The following is a 20,265-nucleotide window of genomic DNA, read 5'->3' on the forward strand; positions in this document are numbered from 1 at the left end:
TTTTGGTATCAAAGTTTGGTTTAATTTTTTTCTCCACTATCCTTAGCTCAGATTCCAAGGCACTGATTTAGAAAAGAATGAGTATCAAGTTCTCCAATTTTTTTTTTTTTAAATATAAAAGCTTAAAGTTTATGGGGATAAACCCGTGGGTTTTGTTCATTGCCTCTCTCAACTTCTCCAAGTGAATGTACGTGCTCCTTCCCTGATACCTCTCAGCGTTTATTGCGCAAGGTGCACGTGACGTTCCAGCTGGCATCAGATACACTACGCTTCCTGACCTGTCTGTCTTGCTGAAGTCAAGGATGACGTCCACTCTCCACGATTTCCTATCACCTACTCAGGGCAGAGGAGAAAATAAAATAAAATAAAATAAAAAATTTAAAAAAAAATAGTTGGCAGAATGACACCTTTTCTTTCTTTCCTTTTGGAGAGATTTTTGCTGTAGGGCGTATGTGCTCGTTGGAGAGACAGGCAGACGGAAAGCGAGAAATCAACCCCAGGGGGGATGGCCACGCCACAGTCCCTTCTCTTCCAGTCTCCCCTTGGGATTTGGGGCACACATGCACACGTATCCTAAGTGAATGTTAAGCCTCTGGGTCTAGGACTCAAATCATGGTCGACTACACTGAAGTCCAGCAACGTAAGCATTATTCCATCTTTTTTTATTTAATTGTCAGAGGGTACATGTGCTTGCCAGAGAGAGAGATAGGACCTCCCACCTACACACACACACACACACACACACACACACACACACACACACATGGGGCCTGTCACACTGCAATCCCTTTTCTCCATTCCTTTATTTCACTGAGATTCTGGGTACATGCTTTCATGCACTGGTGTGTTTTGTAGAGCTTCTAGAGTCAGGATTCCAAGTTGGGGTTGGCCATATGGAATCCAGCTCCCAGTGCACAGGGCCTAACCCCTGCACGTAAGGGGCCAGCCATGGAATGACACCTTTTCTAAGATCATCATTACTTATGATAAACTACAGTAAAGGAGACTCCTGATATATACATCTGTATCAGAGCTCGAAGAATTTCAGAAAATAGATACCACAACATATTCTGTATTCTATGCTCTGTGAAGCCCGGGACATAATCTGAAATAAGTTTACTCTTACTCAGAGGTCAACAGGATTGCTCCTACAGAGAGAGGAGGTAAAATTTCGAAACCCACACCCAGAAGCTGTTGAAGACTATTATAGTCATTAGCCCTGGGCCCAACTATGAACTCCATAACTGTATGCTCACATAGCAAACACAAATAAATATCACTCATCTCAAGCATCTTCATGATTTGGAAGGTTTTAAAAAGCCTTTGATTATCTGTTGTAAAAACTACAGTTCAGGAACCAGCAGATGGAGAAATGGTTACATCGCTGCACTCCATAGTTGAATGCGGTTCGAGTTCTGGACATAAAACTCATAAAACTCAAGCTGGGCATGTGTGTGTGTGTGTGTGTGTTGTGTGCGCCCAAAATCCCGAGAGGAGAATGGAGGAGAATGGATTGTGGCATGGCCAGCCCCAAAGGGGGTGATTTCTCGGTTTCTGTTTCTCTTTCTCACTCGGTCTCTCGGGTGAGTACATGCATCCTATAGCAAAAATTTCTCTAAAAAAACAAACAAACAAACAAAAATACAATCAATGTAGTTGTGCCTGTCACTGGACTTGACTGAGGCAAATTATTCAAATACACTTCAGTTGAGGTTTCTTTTAAAAGTAATACAAATAAAAGAATTTAGGTATTTAAATAGTTACCCAAGGCAGAAAGGCAAAATTTTACAAGTTTGTCAAAGTCATTTTGGCATTGTATCACCATAAGGGGTTTGTACATTGTACAAAATAATAACAATAATAATAATAATAATAATAATAAATAAGACATTTGGAATTCTGCAGAAAAACAAAAAAAGGACAAATTGATGTGAATGATTTTGACTTTTCTTTCATGTGAAATTCAGTCTATTCATAGACCAGTTAAGGCTTCTTTAAAAAAAAAAAAGTTCTGTCCAAGCAATTCAGAGAAATTCTAGAAACTTCTGCAAAGAAAATGAAAACCCAGTGGAGATGGCGTCCACAACCAAGTGCCGGGCAGCTGCACGCGGAGTGCAGAGCTCACCCAGAAATGAATTCTTTTTCATTAGTGTAACTGGGAAAGTCTGCAAAACTCAAGGGCCCCTAAGATTCTTCTGGCACATTTCCCCAAACAATTCCCAATACTTCTCATTTTGTCAGGCAAAGCAAATCAAGCGATGTGTAGGTGTAAATACCACGCGATGTGTAGCTGATGAGACACAGATGATTTTAACTCAACAGGAAAGCCGAAAGCCTGCAGAACGACTTTGTAAAAAGAATCTCTCTGTTCTGCATTTGGGTTCTTTTAATACTAGACTTAAAAAAAACTCTTTGTTTTATATTTTAATCCCACTGTTGATATAGTTAAATCACATTTATGCATAAATTCAAGTGTACACTAACAAATATATTACTATTTAGGTTTATTGAGAAATTACATGGATTTTTTAATTCTTCTAAAGCCTAGAAAAGATTTATGTGACGGTGTTTAGAGAAAAAGGCAGGTCACAAAATGGTATTTATAACCTAATCTCAATATGTAAAAAGGATGGATAGATAGATAAAATCCTGGAAAGAAATATAAACATTTTTAACACTTCGGAGTAAAGCGGGATTTTGTTTTCTCTGTCTTTTTGCCTTTCTTTACAATGCATTTTTATACTAAGCCAGTGCTATTTTCTGAATTAAAAAGGATGCTGAGAAAAATGAAATGGCCTGATCAAACATAAAGTTAGGGAGGCAAGGGCCAGAGGATGGCTTGGAAATTGAGGTGGTTGGATCCTACATGGCCCACTGTATGGTTCAAGTCCCAGACCCAGGGGCTTGAAAATCCATGCCAGGTGGGTGCGTGTGTATACCCAAACTCCTAAGAAGAGAATGGAGAGTGGATTGCAATGGCCATCCCCCCTGGAGAGTGATTTTTCGCTTTCCCTCTCTCTTCCTTACTGTCTCTCCCTGACCAGTTCACATGCTCTATAGGAAACTAACAAAAAAAAACAGGGTGGCCAACAGGTGGTGTGGTGGTTGAGGGGCTAGACTCCCACATGGCTGACCATGGTTTAAGTCTTTGACCTGGCAGCTTGCTTTCTCTCTCTCTCTCTCTATCTCTCTCTGATCAAAATGAAGAAGAACAAGAAATAAAAATTTAAAAATAATTATAAAAAAATTTAAAAAGAAGAAAAAAGTAGGAAGGTGATTTTCATTTCAACTTCAGTTTTCATTTTAGATTATAAATAATTATGTTCAAGCTGATCATCCAGTTATTAAAGCATTAGATACTGAATACAATTTGAAACTTAAAACATGTATCAATTGTAGTGCTATTGGAGAGGAATATATACTATGTTGTGGTATCTATGTTCTAAAATTCTTCAAGCTCTGATATAGATGTATATATAAAGAGTCTTCAAAATGGAAATGTGTACTAGGAGAAAAGTACGGGGACCAGCAGATGGCGTAATGGTTATGTTGCTGGACTCCTACGTAGTGGACCACAGTTCGAGTCCCAGACCCAGTGGCTTAAAACTCACACCGGGCACGTGTGTGTGCACGCCCAAAATCCTGAGTGGAGAATGGAGGAAAAGAGATTATGTTGTGGCCATCCCCCCAGGGGTTGATTTCTCACTTTCTGTCTCTCTGTCTCTGTTTCTCTGGCAAGTACATGTGCCCTTTAGCAAAAACCTTTCTTAAAAAAAAAAAGAAGTATACATGGATTTCAAAATTTTTCACCAAAATAAACACAGAGTTTAATTTCATTTTTCCACACACTTTTTGAAGTACCCTGGTGTATCAGTACTGTAACCTCACAGGTTCCCCCCACCAAAAAGAAATTAAATGGAACACCATTTAATTTCTGTTTCTTCCAAGGTCTTTGTTAGGTAGAGGAACTTAAATCACAAATTCAAAAAAAGAGCTATCGATCACTTGGTGTGAAATCTGAACTTGAAAATTCACGTTTAACTTCCATTTCTATTTACAGCATGGCAGGCCAGCTTCGGCTCAGTCTTACACATCAATACTGGTGAAGATACCTCAACGGGGCTGTACTGGGTACCAAGTAGCACGGACTGTGGTTGCCGTCAGGACTGCTACCTGTGCGCTCCCATAGGCCTTGGTGGCTTGACTCAAGCTAGAAACTAGGTAACAGTGAGAAGTGCCAGTTCTGTGTTCCCTGCTAAAGATAGGTCCATATTGGGACCAGCAGTTGGCATAATGGCTATGTCGCTGGACTCCCACGTAGCCGACCGCAGTTTGAGTCCTGAACCTGGTGGCTTAAAACTCACGCTGGGCACGTGTGCGTGCGTACCCAAGATCCCGAGAGGAGAATGGAGGAGAAGGGATTGTGGCATGGCCATCCCCCCTGGGGATGATTTTTCACTTTCTATCTATCTTTCTGGCAAGCACATGCACCTTATAGCAAAAACCTCTCCCAAAAAGAAAAAAACAAACAAAAAAAACAAGATAGGGCCATATCTAAATTTATGGATCTTTTTCTTTTTCTTTTTTAATTGCCAGAGGGCGTGTGCTCCCTAAAGAAAGATACTAAGATGGAGGGCAGACAGGGGAGAGAGTGAAGCACCTTCCAATAGGGTGTGGTCACGCTGCAATCCCTTGTCCATTTCTCCATCCCACAGGGATTTTAAGCCTGCATGCACATGTGCCCAGTGTGTTTTCCAAGCCGCCAGGGCCACGATTTAAACCGTGGCTCACCATGTGAGCTTTGGATCACTTAACCACTAAACTAGGAGGCTGGCCTATGTTTACATTTTTTCCTTTATGTTTTATGACAGAAAGTGCATGCCTGTGAGCATGAGAGAGACAGAAAGAGAGCAAGCAGAGGGTCTCATCGTGCCACAATCCCTCTTCTCCAGCCCGCCAGCGCCTCATGTCCTGGGCACCCACAAGCACACCAGCATTTTTCTCACGCTAACCCAGGATCCAAACCGCAGGCACCATGTGACTTCCAGCACTGCAGGGCACTAGTGCTACCACTGTGTGCAATGGCTGGGCCTGGAGCTCTGCTTTTACTTACAATACTGACAGGCCAAAAAGGGTGTAAATCACAGCCACTCTGCTGCAAAAGGCCGCACAGTTCCTTTTTCATAAACAGAGACACATCCTCCTGAGTCTTGCTTCAGCCCTCCCACCTCAACAGCGAGAAACCAGTGCACCCACCCACCAAGGCTGTCCAAAGCCTGAAGGAGAAGGGAACGAAATTGGAGGATTTTCCAAGACATTCTCAAAGTTCTTGCTGTCCCCCAGGCTGTGTAGACACTGTAAACACATTTGCCTCAAGCACACCCAGGACAAACACGACTGACTAGCGAGGGACCAACGAGGCACTCAGGTGGCAAGCACAGCCAAGCCCTTCCAGCCACGGAGCCAGTTATGCCACGCATGGGGTTGGAGGGTCCTGCAGGAGGGGCCGATATCTCCCCACAGCAGGCAGTGGTGGGGACCATTAGGTGGGGGTGATGGATTGGAAAAAGACTTAGGAGTCCACCTGCCACAAGCCCGGAAGTCTAGGGAGAAGGTTGAGGCCACAGGCAACTGACACGCTTCAAAGCCCAGCCACTGAGCAACTCTGTCTGGTCCTCTTCCAAAACACTAACAGAGGAGAAGGAAAAAGAGAGGGAAGGGGAGGCAGGAAGTTAAGAGGGAGGGGACAGGGACAGGGAGACATTGTTATCCCACTAGGAGTTGGTAGTGTGGATACCTTGCTTATTTGTCATCGTAAATAACTGAACTCACATCTAGGGCTTTTCCCAGAGGAGACAGCTGGACAGACACGAACTTGCACTGTTTACAATGGCCAAAGGTGTAAACACCCTCAGTACACAATTGGTTAAATTCTAAAACGTCTCTGTCATGTTCCCATTTTTCTGCCTCAAGAGCTCTGATGAAGTAAAAAGATGCTGGACATTCACAGCACTTCTCACTGGAGTCAAGAGAGCTGGGAAGATACAGAAGACTCCACGTGTACAGCAGGCATTGTCACTGCCCCTCACCCCACCTCCTGTCCCCAACATACCGAGGAAGCTCAGAAGTGAGCAATGGGATGTTATGTAGGCAAGGAAATGGTGGGCCTGCCCTGTCGCCTAGTGATGAAGGGAGCTGGATTCTGCATGGCTGTTGCAGTTTGAATCCCGGTCCCGGTGGTTCAGGAAAGCACTCTCACACCGGACATGTGTGCATGCTGGGTTAGAATTATGACGGGTTGGGGAAAGGGCAATGAAGGGACTGTGGCATAACCACACATCATTGGGGGGTGCTCGCTCTCTCTCTCTCTGGTGAGCACATGCACGCTCTAGCAATCCAGAAAGGAAAAGAAAGGAGAGAACTGAAAAAGAGAAAGAACAGTGAGATAGTTCCGTACCCTCTCGCGGAGCTAGGTACACAACCCACTGTTCACTAAAGAAGTCACACAAATGAACATGGCTCAACGTTAGTTTTCAAAAGTTAGAAAAGAAAAAGAAATAATGAGTTTTTGATATGAGAGTATACAAATAAGAAACGCCATGGATTTCAATAGAAAGATGTGAATTTTACACAGCAATTTGTGCATTTTCCACCATAATATTATTTCTACATAGAATACCAAAACAAATAACGTGAAATCAGTGTAACCCTGCTTGTCTCAAAATATTTTACTTTCCATTCTTATCTCGCTTTTCATCATGAGAAACGAAATGCAAAAGCCAAGGGTGGAGGCAGGAGTGACCACAATATGGTAGGAGAAACAAAAAGCAAATCCCTCCGTCAGCAACTGGTCATACATCATATTTTGTAGAGGAGACTCATTCGCTCTGCACTGAAAATAAAAACTTACCTCATGCCAAATGAATGAAGGCCAAGTGAAATGGACAAACTAATGTCAAATTAGAGAAGAGGATAAATCTGAGAGGTATGCGGACAGAGACAAATAGCAAGAGAGTTTTAGAAACATGTCCCCTTAGGAAAGCGGATCGTACATGGAAGCTTACCCAGCTACGAGGACGTATTTTCCATCTGCTTGATCCTTTAACCTTTCCAGCAGGGACAAACGTACTTTGGCTTTGCTTTTACCATAGATTTCAATTTCATCTGCAAGCAATCCTATCTCCTTGGCAAGGACATCCACGGCTTTTGGAGTCTGTGCTCTTGAAATCTCAATATCGCTGAGGAGAAAGAAAACACAGAAGTGGCAAGAAACTTCTCAGCTTAGGTGGTCGTGACTGGAGTGAAAAACAGGCAGACACCACGCCAACCATTAAATCACCGCAATGGCTTTGTGGTCCTTTCTCCCGGGCAGGATTAAACACAACTGCAAACAATTAACATGCATGAGAAAACGCTATTTTTTAGAGTTGTAACTCTGAAGAGCTCACGGAGATCCTAGAGTGGTGTCCAGGTACCAGCTAACACCTATATCACAGGGAGAGAGCCCTGCCCATCACCACGCGTACTAGGGGCTCCTGTGAGTGGGACTCCTTCCCAGAGCACGCTTGTAGGTCCTCGCTGTAGTTGTTAATCATGAGCCGAAGGGCTGGTGCACAATGCTCTCCTGCTGGGTGAGCCGCAAGTGTCTCCTGGCTATTAAAAAAGGTGGAAACGCTATTTTATCTGTGTCCATACTTTCCCGTTTCCTACCTCTAGTCCAAAATCATATTTCACAATATTTTATTAATCAAATAACTGCTGGTAAAAGAACCCAGGGCCTGAAGCTCAACATGAGCCTGGGGAATGCAGAGATCCTGGGCACACAATGCCGTTTTCCTGGCATGACAAGAAACCTCTGCTTATCCTCCAGAAGGGGCCAAATCCCAGTGAGTGCTGTATCACCTCTAGAGAGCCTTGTGGGGCGGTCGTTTGTTACAGGGGGTCAGGCTGTCCGTCTGTCTGACTGGCTATCTGTCGAGAGTGAGAACTGGAAGGCACACTTACTCCCTGGCAGCAAGGCTAACCTGGAGAGAGCCTCGAGCCAGGGAGCGCAAGGACCAGGGATCTGCCCTAAAGAGTCACATCAGAGCACAGTCACTCCCTGGGTCTCCTGGGAGCACTTCCTGCGGCATGCTGGTGCCTCTGCTACTGCCACAATCTGCTCTGGGCCCTCCCACGACAGCTACCGTGCTGGCTTCCAGGACCCTGTGAGAGTCTGACATGAGTGTCCTGGGTCACATGAAGCTTACCTCCACTGGACTTTCCCAAAGGGATCCCAGGAAGGTGGGAGAAGGGAGAGAAGCCTTGGGCTGGGGGTGGACTGAGCTCTGGGCTTCCCAGGGAACCCCCTGCCCTGCCATGCCTACCCTGTGTACCCCCTTCGCATTGCCCACCACCCAACCTTTACCTTCTAGAGCCTACTTCACTCTACCTTTTTCTTCTCTTTCTCTCCTCCAACAGTCTCCTAAACCAAACAGTCTAATTATGGAAAAGCTCTAAGGTTTTCTCTCCACTGGCTAAACAGTTAGAGTGACATTTTGACTTTTTGCTTGATGTGTAAAGAAACTACTCATCCTGCCTTTCTTTCTCCGGTGGCTTCAGAAATAAAATCTGATGAAGCAATTAAAGTACTTTTTCCCCTCCAAGAAGAATTTACACTGAGAGATGTTTGTTCTACAATTTAGTACGGTCTAAATGTAAGAAAAATGGTCTGTACGTACAATTTATTAATTGAATTGTGAAACCTAAGGGCCTATAACAACATAAATAACTGCGAAGAATAAGGTCTTTTGTACGACATATTGTACCACTGTAGGGATGGTGTTACAAAGAATGACACTCCTCGCTGGCATTTATGTATTAACATGAGCAGAGTATGAGTAAGACATTTAGTCTGTTACAGGAATAAGCAGGGTTTCACCAGCACGATGGGCATAGCGGAACCATAATATCTAGCTGGCTTCTCAAGGAAACAGAGGTCATGTCTAAAAGCGCCTAGTTATCGAGTAGAATATTAGTTGCTTGTGCATTATCTACTTGGCACTGTGCACTCCAACGTTGCTGGACCAGATTCCCTGGGGTACCCCAGCACGAGGATAAGGGAATGGGGCAGGAAAGCCTCAGGATGGTGCTGGGAAACGCAGGCCTCAGGCTCAGCCTTCACATTCACTCATTATTCTAAGTCACATGCTACGATTATGTCCTAATGTAGCTCCCAACTGTACAGAAAGAGCGAAGCTTAGAGCTCACTCACACCGTGAAGAAAATATCCACCCTAACGACCATGGACTATCCCGACGTGCAGTTCTAACGAGAGCTGAGCTCCGTTTCCAGGATTTGGTGGGTCTCTTTATACCCAGATAAAAACCTACACAAACCTCAAGAACAAACGGATATATGTGTAGGGTATTTCTAAAACCGAAAAGCATATTCCAAATACTGCATTATTGTATTTTGTCAAATCTAAAACCACTGTTTTCTGAATGACTAAGAAAACAAAACATTGTCATTGCATATAGGACACATTCCTGAAATGAAACGAAAAGGTTTACATTCTTAGAATGGATAGGGGGAACCAGCAGTTAACGTAATGGTTATGTCGCTAGATTCCCACGTGGTCGACCGTGGTTCGCGTTCTGGACTCGGTGGCTTAGAACTCACGCCGGGCGCGTGTGCGTGTGTGCCCAAGATTCCAACAGGAGAATGGAGGAGAAGGGATTGTGGCGTGACCATCCCCCCTGGGGGGTGATTTCTCGCTTTCTGTCTCTATGTGTCTGTCTGGGGAGCGCATGCGCCCTATAGCGAAAACCTCTCAAAAAAACAAAAAACAAAAAACAAAACAAAACAAGAATGGATAGAATATGGTAAACATGTTCATGATGATTTCATTTTGAAGGAGTTACAGGTGGGGAAATAGCGTGGCACCTGAATGACTAGAGAAATCACTACACCTCGAGTTCCCCCACCCACTGCCTCCATTTTGATATCTAAGGTACATGGCCGCGCTGACATCAGTATAAACAAACCCCCCTGTTACCTTGGGACAGGCGAGAGAGGCTGGAGTTTCAGGCAGTGAAGTCGCCACCTCCTGTGCTGCTGTTCTCGAAGCCACCTCCTTCCACTACTGACCATATTCTTCAGTGGGACAGAGAGGAAAACAGGTGTCACAAAAGCAAAAACTGCAGGACATGCCCATAAACCACAGAAATACTGAGCATGCGTGTGATGAAACACCCAACAATGTGATGAGTCACCCAACAATGCAAGTAAACAGTAGGGATGAATGTATTCACATGTATTTAGCTTTGTAGATTTTTCTTACAAAGGAAAATCTGAGATATGACCCCTATTAAAATGGCTTGGTCTTTACCTAAAGGATAGGAAAGCAGGCAGAAAGATACTTGCACATCCGTGTTTATTGCAGCATTAGTCACAATTGGTAAGATGTGCAATCAACCTAGGTGCCCAAGAATGGGTGACGGACTGAAAATCAACCTAGGTGCCCAAGAGTGGGTGACTGGACTGAAAATCAACCTAGGTGCCCAAGAATGGATGAATGGACTGAAAATCAACCTAGGTGCCCAAGAATGGATGAATGGACTGAAAATCAACCTAGGTGCCCAAGAATGGGTGACTGGACTGAAAATCAACCTAGGTGCCCAAGAATGGGTGACTGGACTGATAGTGGCACCTACACACAATGGAATATTACTCAGCCATAAGGAACACTGAGTCCCTGTCACTTGATATAAACAAGATTTAACGGTAGATGATGAAAGACACATGTGTACACGAGATCCTGCTCTACATGCCGAATGGCTGTACTCTATGGCAGAAATGGGAACAGCCAAAGATAGAGTGGCGGGAGGACAACAGCAAGGACAGTGGACAGACAGGTGGATAGTACAGGGGCAGGGGAGGGGCTAAGAGAATACAGATGTAAGAATGTAAAGTTCTCTATAGAAAACGACGCATATGGTCATATCTTGGTTTGACTGTACATACTGAATGCATCCTTTGAAAAACCATATTGTCTGCTTTCAAGGGTATACAACAATTAAATGTGGATCACAAATGATTTTAAAAAATAGCTTAAGTCTTCACAAAAGATGACTTTCTGGACAACTATACACACACACACACACACACACACACACACATATACATTTATACTAAATGCATATATATATATATATATATATTGGGTCGTCCAGAAAGTCATGATGCATTTTTTCCATAGAAAAATACATAGTCAATTTCCCAACAACCTAGTATGTTCATATATAAATTATAAATAAGGTAAAAATAAGTGAAAATAAAATTTTGCTTCAATTGAAATGGAACTTATAATCCTTACAAAAACATCATACATTCCATTTGAGAGGTACAAAGTTTTAATCGTATATTATTTTGAATGTATCAAAGAAATGAACTAAAATGTACTTCTTTTCCTTCTGCTGTGGCAGTGCCTAGGGGTGGAAGTTTCTCTATTGTTAACTCATGCCAGTACCGTCCATCAGAACCCACCAATGCTGGCCTGGCGCCATTAGAACACTCCACTTGCGTGGTGGAGAGCCAGGGGACCTTGGTTTTTATGTCACATACATGACGACAGTTCAAAAAGATGCCTACAGATTCTTTAATAATATCTTCAATGGGCTTGCAGGTGGTGTGGTGTTTAAGGGTGCTGGATTCCCACGTGGCTTACTGCAGTTCCTGTCCGGGACCTGGCAGGTTGGTTTCTCCCCTTCCCTTTCTATCTCTCTCTGGTCAAATTAAAAAAATAATAACAACAAATGGAATTAAATAAATAATTCATTTAAAAAATACTTCTGTCTTCAATAGATGTATCCAATTCTCTTTTCCTTGAAATATGAACTAGACTTAGTGACTTGCTTCTAAGGAACAGCATGAAAGGAGGAGGTGATGTGTGATTTTGGAGACCAGGTTCTTGCTCTCTGGCTCATTCTCGGTGAAGTTAGTTGCCACGTTGCAGTCCTATGGAGAGACCACGTGACAGGGATCTAGCGCACCCTGCAGGTAGGCAATGAGGAGCTAAATATCAAATGCCAATAGCAGGTAGTGCACTATTTTGGAAGAGGCTCCTCCCACCCTGTCCAGACTACAGGTGGCTGCAGCCCTAGCTGACATCTTAATGCCCATGTCATGAGAAGTCCTGAATCAGAACCATCCAGCTAGTCTCTCACATCTCCGACCCAAGAAACTGAGACAATAAATGTTGTTTTAAGTTGCTGAATTTTGGGAGTAATTGCTTACACAGCAGTGGGTAAGTGATATATAAACCCTGACTTGGGCTCCTGCCCCACATCTGTCATGTAATCATAAGTGATTTATTTATTTTTTTTTAAGAGAGATTTTCACTATAAGGTGCATGCACTTGCCAGAGAGTCAGAAAGAGACAAAGAGACTGAAAGTGAGAAATCACCCATCCCCAGGGGGGAGGGCCATGCCGCAACCCTTCTCCTTCATTCTCCTCTTGGGATTTTGGACATGCATGCACACATGCCCAGTGTTGAGTTATAAGCCGCTGGGTCTGAGACTCCAACTGGGGTTGATTACGTGGGAGTCCAGCGAAGTGATCATTACGCCATCTGCTGGTCTTGTAACTTAATTTTCCTAAGTCTACATTTCCTCCTTTACCAACCCGGCCTGACACTATGTGAAGTATTAAACACCGCAGCCTGTAAACAGAAAACACTGGGCAAAATGTTCATGATTATCAATCAAAGCACTGAACTCGACATTCTCAAAAGGCTACGTCCCACAAACCTGTATCCGCAGAGCTGCAGCCAGGAGACCCACATCGCCTTCCGCAATGAGTCCACTAAACGGTGCCCCAGGAGGACCACATCCAAGCTTCCCTGTAAAAAGGTTGAGTAAAGACGTGTCAGCATGTCGTCATTCATCGCCAATCGCTCCTTATAAAGAACGAGCACAGTGAAAATGGTCTCGTTTTCAGCCAAGGACGTGAAGGTGTCAGGGCGTAGCTGCAGGCCGGTCACCTCTGGTCCAGCTGTGGGGCTCTCAACTGGACTTGCTTTGTATTTTATATTAGAGACGCGTCCCTCCAAGTACCCACCTGGGATAAATGCGTGCTGAATGTTATAAAGCACACTATGTTCTGGGAAATCAGATCTCACACTGAACCAGAGAAAATATCTTGGCAGACAGTCTCCTCAAACAACCTGAATATCATATTGTTAGTTTTGAAATGTGGCATAATTAGAGACGTGAACAGTAGTTCAAGAGAATTTATAACGAACACTTGGGATAGCTAATGTGGAGACCACGTCACCCGCAGACTAGGCCACAGACTTCACAGTGAGGCCTGGGTGAAAGCCATTCCTCTATTGACCTGGCCATTGTGACTATGAGACTGTTATTACCGTGTGTAGTATCAACATCACAGAGTTTTGCGAAAATGAAATGTGATACGGTGTATAAAGTACTTGGTATACAGCGTGTGGATTTAAATTATTGAAGTAAAAATACCTGAGGGCCACCCAGCAGCATGGTAGTTGAGGCAGCTGGATCCTGCATGGCTGACTGTATGGTTCAAACCTGGCAGCTTCAAAAACACACCTGGTGTCTATATGCGTAAGCCCAAAATCCCAAAGGGGGAATGGAGAAAGGACTGTGGCATGGCCGTCCCTCTTAGAGGGTGCTTTTTCACTTTCTCTCTCCATCTCTCTCTGGCGAGTACATACTTCCCATAACAACGTAAGAAGAAAGCAATGCTTGAAAGAAAAAGATTAGGGTATGTTTTACTTCCTATCCTGAACTCTGACACAGCGGGGCTTCATCTCACCAGCAGGGATCTGTAATCTCTACTGGGTTAACACATAAGAAATCAAAGAGACTGTTTGTGACCACATGACGTAAGGGGGACAAGGCCCACGTGGTGGCACCGGCGATGGGGCTCTGCCACATGATACTGGAGGCCATAAGGGCAGGCTGTGAGTTCGTGCCCTGGGTCTACCTGAACATGCGGAGTGTGCTCACATGATCCTGGCTGGCTGCAAGGCTAGGGGAAGATCACAGTGTGCAGACCCTGTCCAGTGTATCTGTCTGTCTCTCTCTCATTCTTATTAAATAAATTAATTAGAAATCTTAAATAAATAAATAAATAAATAAATAAATAAAAAGGTTGGGTGAGGGGACAAAACTTCTTATATGCCTAGCCAAAGTGTTAAGTGAAAAATCAGGCTTTCTTTAATCATTTCAAAAACCCTGCCATAGAAGTGATTTAACAGGGGCTGGCAGCTAAGATGCTAGACTCTCACATGGCTGACTGCGGTTCAAGGTCTGAAACCGGCGACCTGCTTCCTCTCCCACTCTCTCCCCTCCCTGTCACCTCTGGTGAGCATGCATACCCTGTAGCAAATTTAAAAACAAAAATGATACATAAAATTAAATAAATAGCTCCTAAAAAATAAAGTGACATAACAAAATTTCCATCAAAATTTAGAAATTCCATTTTAGGATATGAACTTTAAGGATTACTTGGTCCTTAAAACAGAAAGATGGTGATAAAAACCTTACTTTTCCTTCTCTTACTTAGGACTTCTAAAATGTATGCAGAGTAAAGACACATGCAAAGTTTTTTCACCTAAATCGTCTGTTAGAGAAAAGAAATCTTTCTAAAAGCCAATTTTTCGGATAAAGAAACTATTTTCTTTTGGACCACTCTACCCTTCAATTACCCATTTTTGCTGACAGTGCTTTCCAAGAAAGAGCACAAAACACTTAGAGTATGTGTTTTGTGATATTCAATTGTCAATTGTATTTAGGGTTTTAGAAAACCACATCCCTCAGGGATTGTTTCAAGATTAGCAACGCTTCGGTTTACAAGTCATTTAGGCAAAAGCCAAGAGTCTCGGGGATGAGAGAGATTTGCTGGGTTTTGTTTTAACCACTAGAGATCTGGCCTTTGATCCTGTCCAGCTACTATGGAAAAAAAGGATGCTTCTCTCCTTCTACCTTCATAGAGAAGTAATAAAGGCTACCTTCCAGGAGCTGGTATTTGGATAGAAAACTACATCATGACTTTCCCAACGACATAATGTTAACTTATACATGCATGTTCTCAGAATATAATCACAAATGCCCATATGAATGAGGAATATTTCACCAACAAATTTCTATGATAAAAAAATGCCTCCTGTAATCATTTGCACAGCAAAGAATCTAGCAAAAGTGAGACTATGCTAATTTGAAAAACTATATAACTCCAGACATGTCTAAATCATCTTCAAAATAATTTCAATAAGCATAATGAGTTATGTGAAAGGTAGGTGATTAACAAAATAAAACCAACTCGGTTTTTAGTTGAAAGTGGCAAGCATTACACACAACACTTCTCAGCCAAAATGCCACTTGACGTGACTGAAAGGCATGTTAAAAATCCCTTGGGAACCAGCAGTTAGCATAATGGCTATGTCGCTGGGCTCCCACGTAGTCAACTGCGGTTCGCGTCCTGGACCCGGTGGCTTAAAACTCACACCTGGCACGTGTGCACCCAAGATCCCAAGAGGAGAATGGAGGAGAAGTAATTGTGGCGTGACCATCCCCCCCGGGGGGTGATTTCTCGCTTTCTGTCTCTCTGTCTCTCTCTGTCTGTCTGGCAAGCGCATGCGCCCTATAGTGAAAACCTCTCAAAAAAAAAAAAAAAAAAAAAAAATCCCTAATCCAGGACCAGCAGGTAGCATGGTAGTTAAGGTGCTAGATACTCCCACATGGCCAACCATGCTTCGAGTCCTGGACCTGGTGGCTTGCTTCCTCACTCTCCCTCTCTCTCTGTCTCTCTCTGTGTCTCTCTCTGGCCAAATTAAAAGAAATGAATGAATACATAAAATTAAATAAATAATTTTTTTAAAATTCCCTAATCCAAAATGCTTCAAAATCTGAAAGTTTTTGAGCACTGACCTGATGCCATCTAGTGGAAAATCCCATGCCTAAGCTCATGGTGATGGTCACAGACAAAGAACCCAGCCAGCAGGTGGCCTGGAGGTTAAGGAGGCTAGATCCCACGTGGCTGACTGAGCTGTTTGAGTCTCAGACCTGGTGACCTGAGGATCACAACAGGCACATGTGTGTGAGAGACCAAAATCCCAAGAGGAGAATGGACAAGAGATTGTAGCATGCCATCCCCCCTTGGGGTGACTGCTCACTTTCTCTTTCTCTCCTTTTCTCTGGCAAGTACATGTTCCTTATAACAAAACAAACCAAAAACTGTCATCAATACCAAAATATTGTATAATTGCCTCAGGCTATGTGTATAAGGTATATATAAAAAATAAGTGACTCTTATGTTTGTACTTGGGTCCCATCCTCAACATTACTCATTTTCTATTTGCAAATATTCCAGTATTAAAAAATTTGAAACACTTTTGGTCCCAAGCAGTTTGAATAACAGATAACAGGACAATGAATCCATTAGAAATCTTGAGAAATGTGTGAAAGAGAGCAACAATTAGAACTGATGAGAAACCAGGGCAGAGGAAATTATAACCTGGCATACTAGCAGAAGCCTGTGACGAGGTAAAACTTCCTTTCTTGTGGACCCTCGATGAGTCCAAACCTCAGCCAACAAATATCAAAAGCAGAAGCAGATAAAGTGGCAGTCACCGAGACACTCATGAATCAATGTCCTCCACCAATTGGGCAAGTTGGCTTTGAATTTTTTCAACACATGGCATTGCCTTCTGGTTTTAAGTTGATTTATTTCTTCCATGAACAAGAGAGACAGAGAGACAGAAACAGCACTACCAGTAGGGTCATGATTCATGCAGCAGCTTTATCCAGCCCTGGACCATGGGCATGCGTGTGCCTGGCATCCTTGGGGAGCTCTCCAGATATTCATCTGGAACCTTTCTGGGTCAGCGCCACAGAGTGCATTGTGTTTACTGCACCACAGCTCAGCCCTCTTCTGGTATGTTTTAATGAGTAGCATACTAAGATGTGCTCCCTACAAAGTTCATTTTGGTCCATTAAAAAAATAATGTTGGGCCCATTGACAACAACCACCAAAATTTTTAAGAACAATCTCTAAATTATTTTTATATGCACACCTACATACACATATATTTTAAACTTTAGAAGAATTCTGTAGAACCCAATATTTTCCTTCATGAAGAAACTGTTCATTTGAATTTCAGTAACTTTAAGTATTTTTTGAGAGACATTTTTGCTATAGGATGTGTGCACTTGCCAGAGAGACAGAAGGCAAAAAAAAAAAAATCAACCCTTGTTGGGGGGGAGGGGGGCGCAGGGGGAAATAGCCATACCACAATCCCTTTTCTTCCATTTACCTCTTGGGATTTGGGCACACCTGCACATACACTTGGCATGAGTTTCAAGCTGCCAAGTCCGGGACATGAACCAGGATCAATCATGTGGGAGTCCAGTCCTTTAACTGCTACGCCACCTGTTGGCCCCAATAACTTTAATCAATTGTACTATCATATTATTTTCTTTTCCTTCTATGATAGCCAAATATAAATAAGCTAAATGCTTTTATATAGAAAAATGGAGTGACAAAAATCAGAAGGTATTTAGGTTCTTTATACTGTTCTCTATCTTGCAAATTTTCACTTATGAACATTACATTGTTTTTGTAATAGGAATAAATGCAATCTCTAAACGAATTTAAAGTTCTGAATGTAGAGAATCTGAAGCAATTCAGACGGGCACCTCAGTCACTGAGGAATCCATTCTTTTTTTTTTTTTTTTTTTGAGATACAAACTGATTTTTTATTATTTTTTTTTTTTTTAAGTTGAGGAACCCATTCTTAATAAGCCTCACGGCTACTGGGAATTAAGAAATTATTATTTCACCCCTGCCTGTGTAAAGGTCAGTTTCGCATGGGGGTTGTCTACGATCTGGGCTGGGCGATGTCTGGGGATCAAGGTCCCACCCCAACCACAATGGGTCTTTTTTGCTTCCCACTAAACACACATTTAACTCATGGCTCCTCCGGGGTCCAGTCGATGAATCACTAAACGACAGCCTTTTGTTTGTAATTTCTCTTATGATAACCAAACTTCTCATAATAAAAAAATGTGTTATCACATTTCCCCCTGGAAATTAAAAGTCCTTTCCCTGATGTAGGCTATTTTGAAACCGTCCTGGAAATGTTGCCAGAGCAAAAGCGAAGCAGGAGGGGTGAAGGCAAACCCTGCAGGCTCCCTGCCATCCCCGCTAAAGGGAACCACCTGGGCTTCGAGCAGTTTACCTGCAGCGTTCTTACCGCCAACGCTCTGCGACTACACTCTCCAGTGTTATTTCCCTCTAGGAGAACAAGTTACTCCAAAAATAACATATATGAGGTTTTGAAATCAGGAAAGCCTAGCAATTAGAAATTAATGTAGACAGGGACCAGCAGGTGGTATAATGGTTACATCGCTGGACTCCCACGTAGTTGACTGTAGTTCTAGTCCTGGACCCAGCAGCTTAAACTCAAGCCAGGTGTGTGTGTATGTGTGTATGTGTGTCTGTGTGTGTGTGCCCAAGATACCAAGAGGAGAATTGAGGAGAAGGGATTATGGTGTGGCCATCCCCCTTTGCAGTGATTTCTCACTTTCGGTCTTTCTGTCTCTCCGGCGAGTATATGAGCCCTATAGCAAAAAAATCTTTTTTAAAAAAAGAAATTAATGCTGGGGACCAGCAGTTAGCGTAATGGCTATGTCGCTGGACTCCCACGAAGGCAACTGCGGTTCATGTCCCGGACCCGGTGGCTTAAAACTCAGCCGGGCGCGTGTGCGTGCGTGCCCAAGATTCCGAGAGGAGAATGAAGGAGAAGCCATGGCGGGAGTGATTTCTGTCTTTCTGTCTCTCTGTCTCTCTCTGTCTGTCTGGCGAGCGCATGCGCCCTATAGTAAAAACCTCTCCAAAAAAAAAAAAAAAAAGAAATTAATGCAGATAAAACTCTTTTCAAAGCCCCAGTGATTAGTGTTTAAGTGAAATATACTAACTTTGTAGGATATGCATTAAATGCATTGCTGAAATTAGTACAAATTACCTGATGTAATTTTTGTTATGGTTTTCCCAGGAGCTGAACTCCCACTTCATTACTATCAAATGACAATGTGTCACTATTACTCAAAAGAAAAAAAAAAAAAAAACAAAAAAAAAATAATGGAAGACATGAAGACAGGAATATAGTACACAAACTGTCCTTTGGGGACTACGAAAAATAATTCAGAAGGAATTAATTAGGCAGTATGTTCTAAATGTCTTGATAAGACTCTTTCTTTTTTTAGAGGCTTTTGCCTTAGAGCGCTCACTGGAGAGAGAGACAGAGACAGTAAAAGGGAAAGTGAGAAACCACCCCCCACCCCCCGCAGTGGAGATGGCCATGCCACAATCCCTTCTTTATTCTCCTCCTGGGATCTTGGGCACACACACACACACACACACACACACACACACACACACACTCCTGGAGTGATTTTCAAGTCACCAGGTCCGGGACTTGAACCTGGGAGTCAGAGACATAACTGCCACACCACCTGCTGGCCCTTTGAGGAACCTTTTTATTTATTTATTTATTTTAATTTGACCAGAGAGAGACACAGAGAGGGGCGGGGTAAGTAAGAAACCAAGTCGCCAGGTCTGGGACTTGATCCACAGTTAGCCATGTGGAAGTCCAGTGCCCATCACACTATCTGCCAGCCCCTTGAGAAGTCTTTTATTTTTTTGGAGAGGTTTTTGCTATAGGGCGCATGCACTTGCCAGACAGACACAGAGAGAAAGTGAGAAATCATCCCCTGGGGGGATGGTCACGCTGCAATCCCTTCTCCTCCATTCTCTCGCGATCTTGGGCATGCATGCACACGCGCCCGGCGTGAGTTTTAAGCCACCAGGTCCGGGACTTAAACCACAGTCGACTACATGGGAGTCCAGCAACATAGCCATTATGCTAACTGCTGGTCCCTTGAGAAGCCTTTTAAAAAATTAAAAAGGCCTGTCCTATAGCCTAGTGCTTAAGGGCACCAGGTCCCACATGACCAACTGGGGCTTAAAACACAGCTCTTACAGCTAGACACACATCAGAGAGGTGTATATGCATGTCCAAAATCCCAATAGGATCAAGAAATGGAAAAGGGACTGCGGTCTGACTGTCACCAACGGAGGGAGTGTTTTCTCCCTGTCTCTCTGGTGAGTGCTTGTGCCCTCTGACACTTAAAAAAGAAAAATCAGAAGCCAGTGGAGGGGGGATGTTAAGGTGGCTGGATCCCACATGG

At 43.3% G+C, this 20,265-nt stretch overlaps 1 protein-coding gene across 1 annotated transcript in view; it reads right to left on the reverse strand.

Moving 5' to 3' along the window:
- MTHFD1L (methylenetetrahydrofolate dehydrogenase (NADP+ dependent) 1 like) overlaps positions 1–20,265 on the reverse strand; it is a gene marked incomplete at its 5' end in the record, with an annotated part of 230,669 nt that overhangs the window by 171,768 nt on the left and 38,636 nt on the right. The window contains 3 exon segments of the mRNA XM_027769896.1: positions 7,065–7,238; positions 10,037–10,134; positions 12,790–12,881. Of these exon segments, the coding sequence (XP_027625697.1) occupies positions 7,065–7,238; positions 10,037–10,134; positions 12,790–12,881 (364 nt within the window).

The sequence above is a fragment of the Tupaia chinensis genome, unplaced genomic scaffold, assembly GCF_000334495.1.
Source record: "Tupaia chinensis unplaced genomic scaffold, TupChi_1.0 Scaffold000014_1, whole genome shotgun sequence".
In the NCBI taxonomy this organism is placed as follows: Eukaryota; Metazoa; Chordata; class Mammalia; order Scandentia; family Tupaiidae; genus Tupaia; species Tupaia belangeri.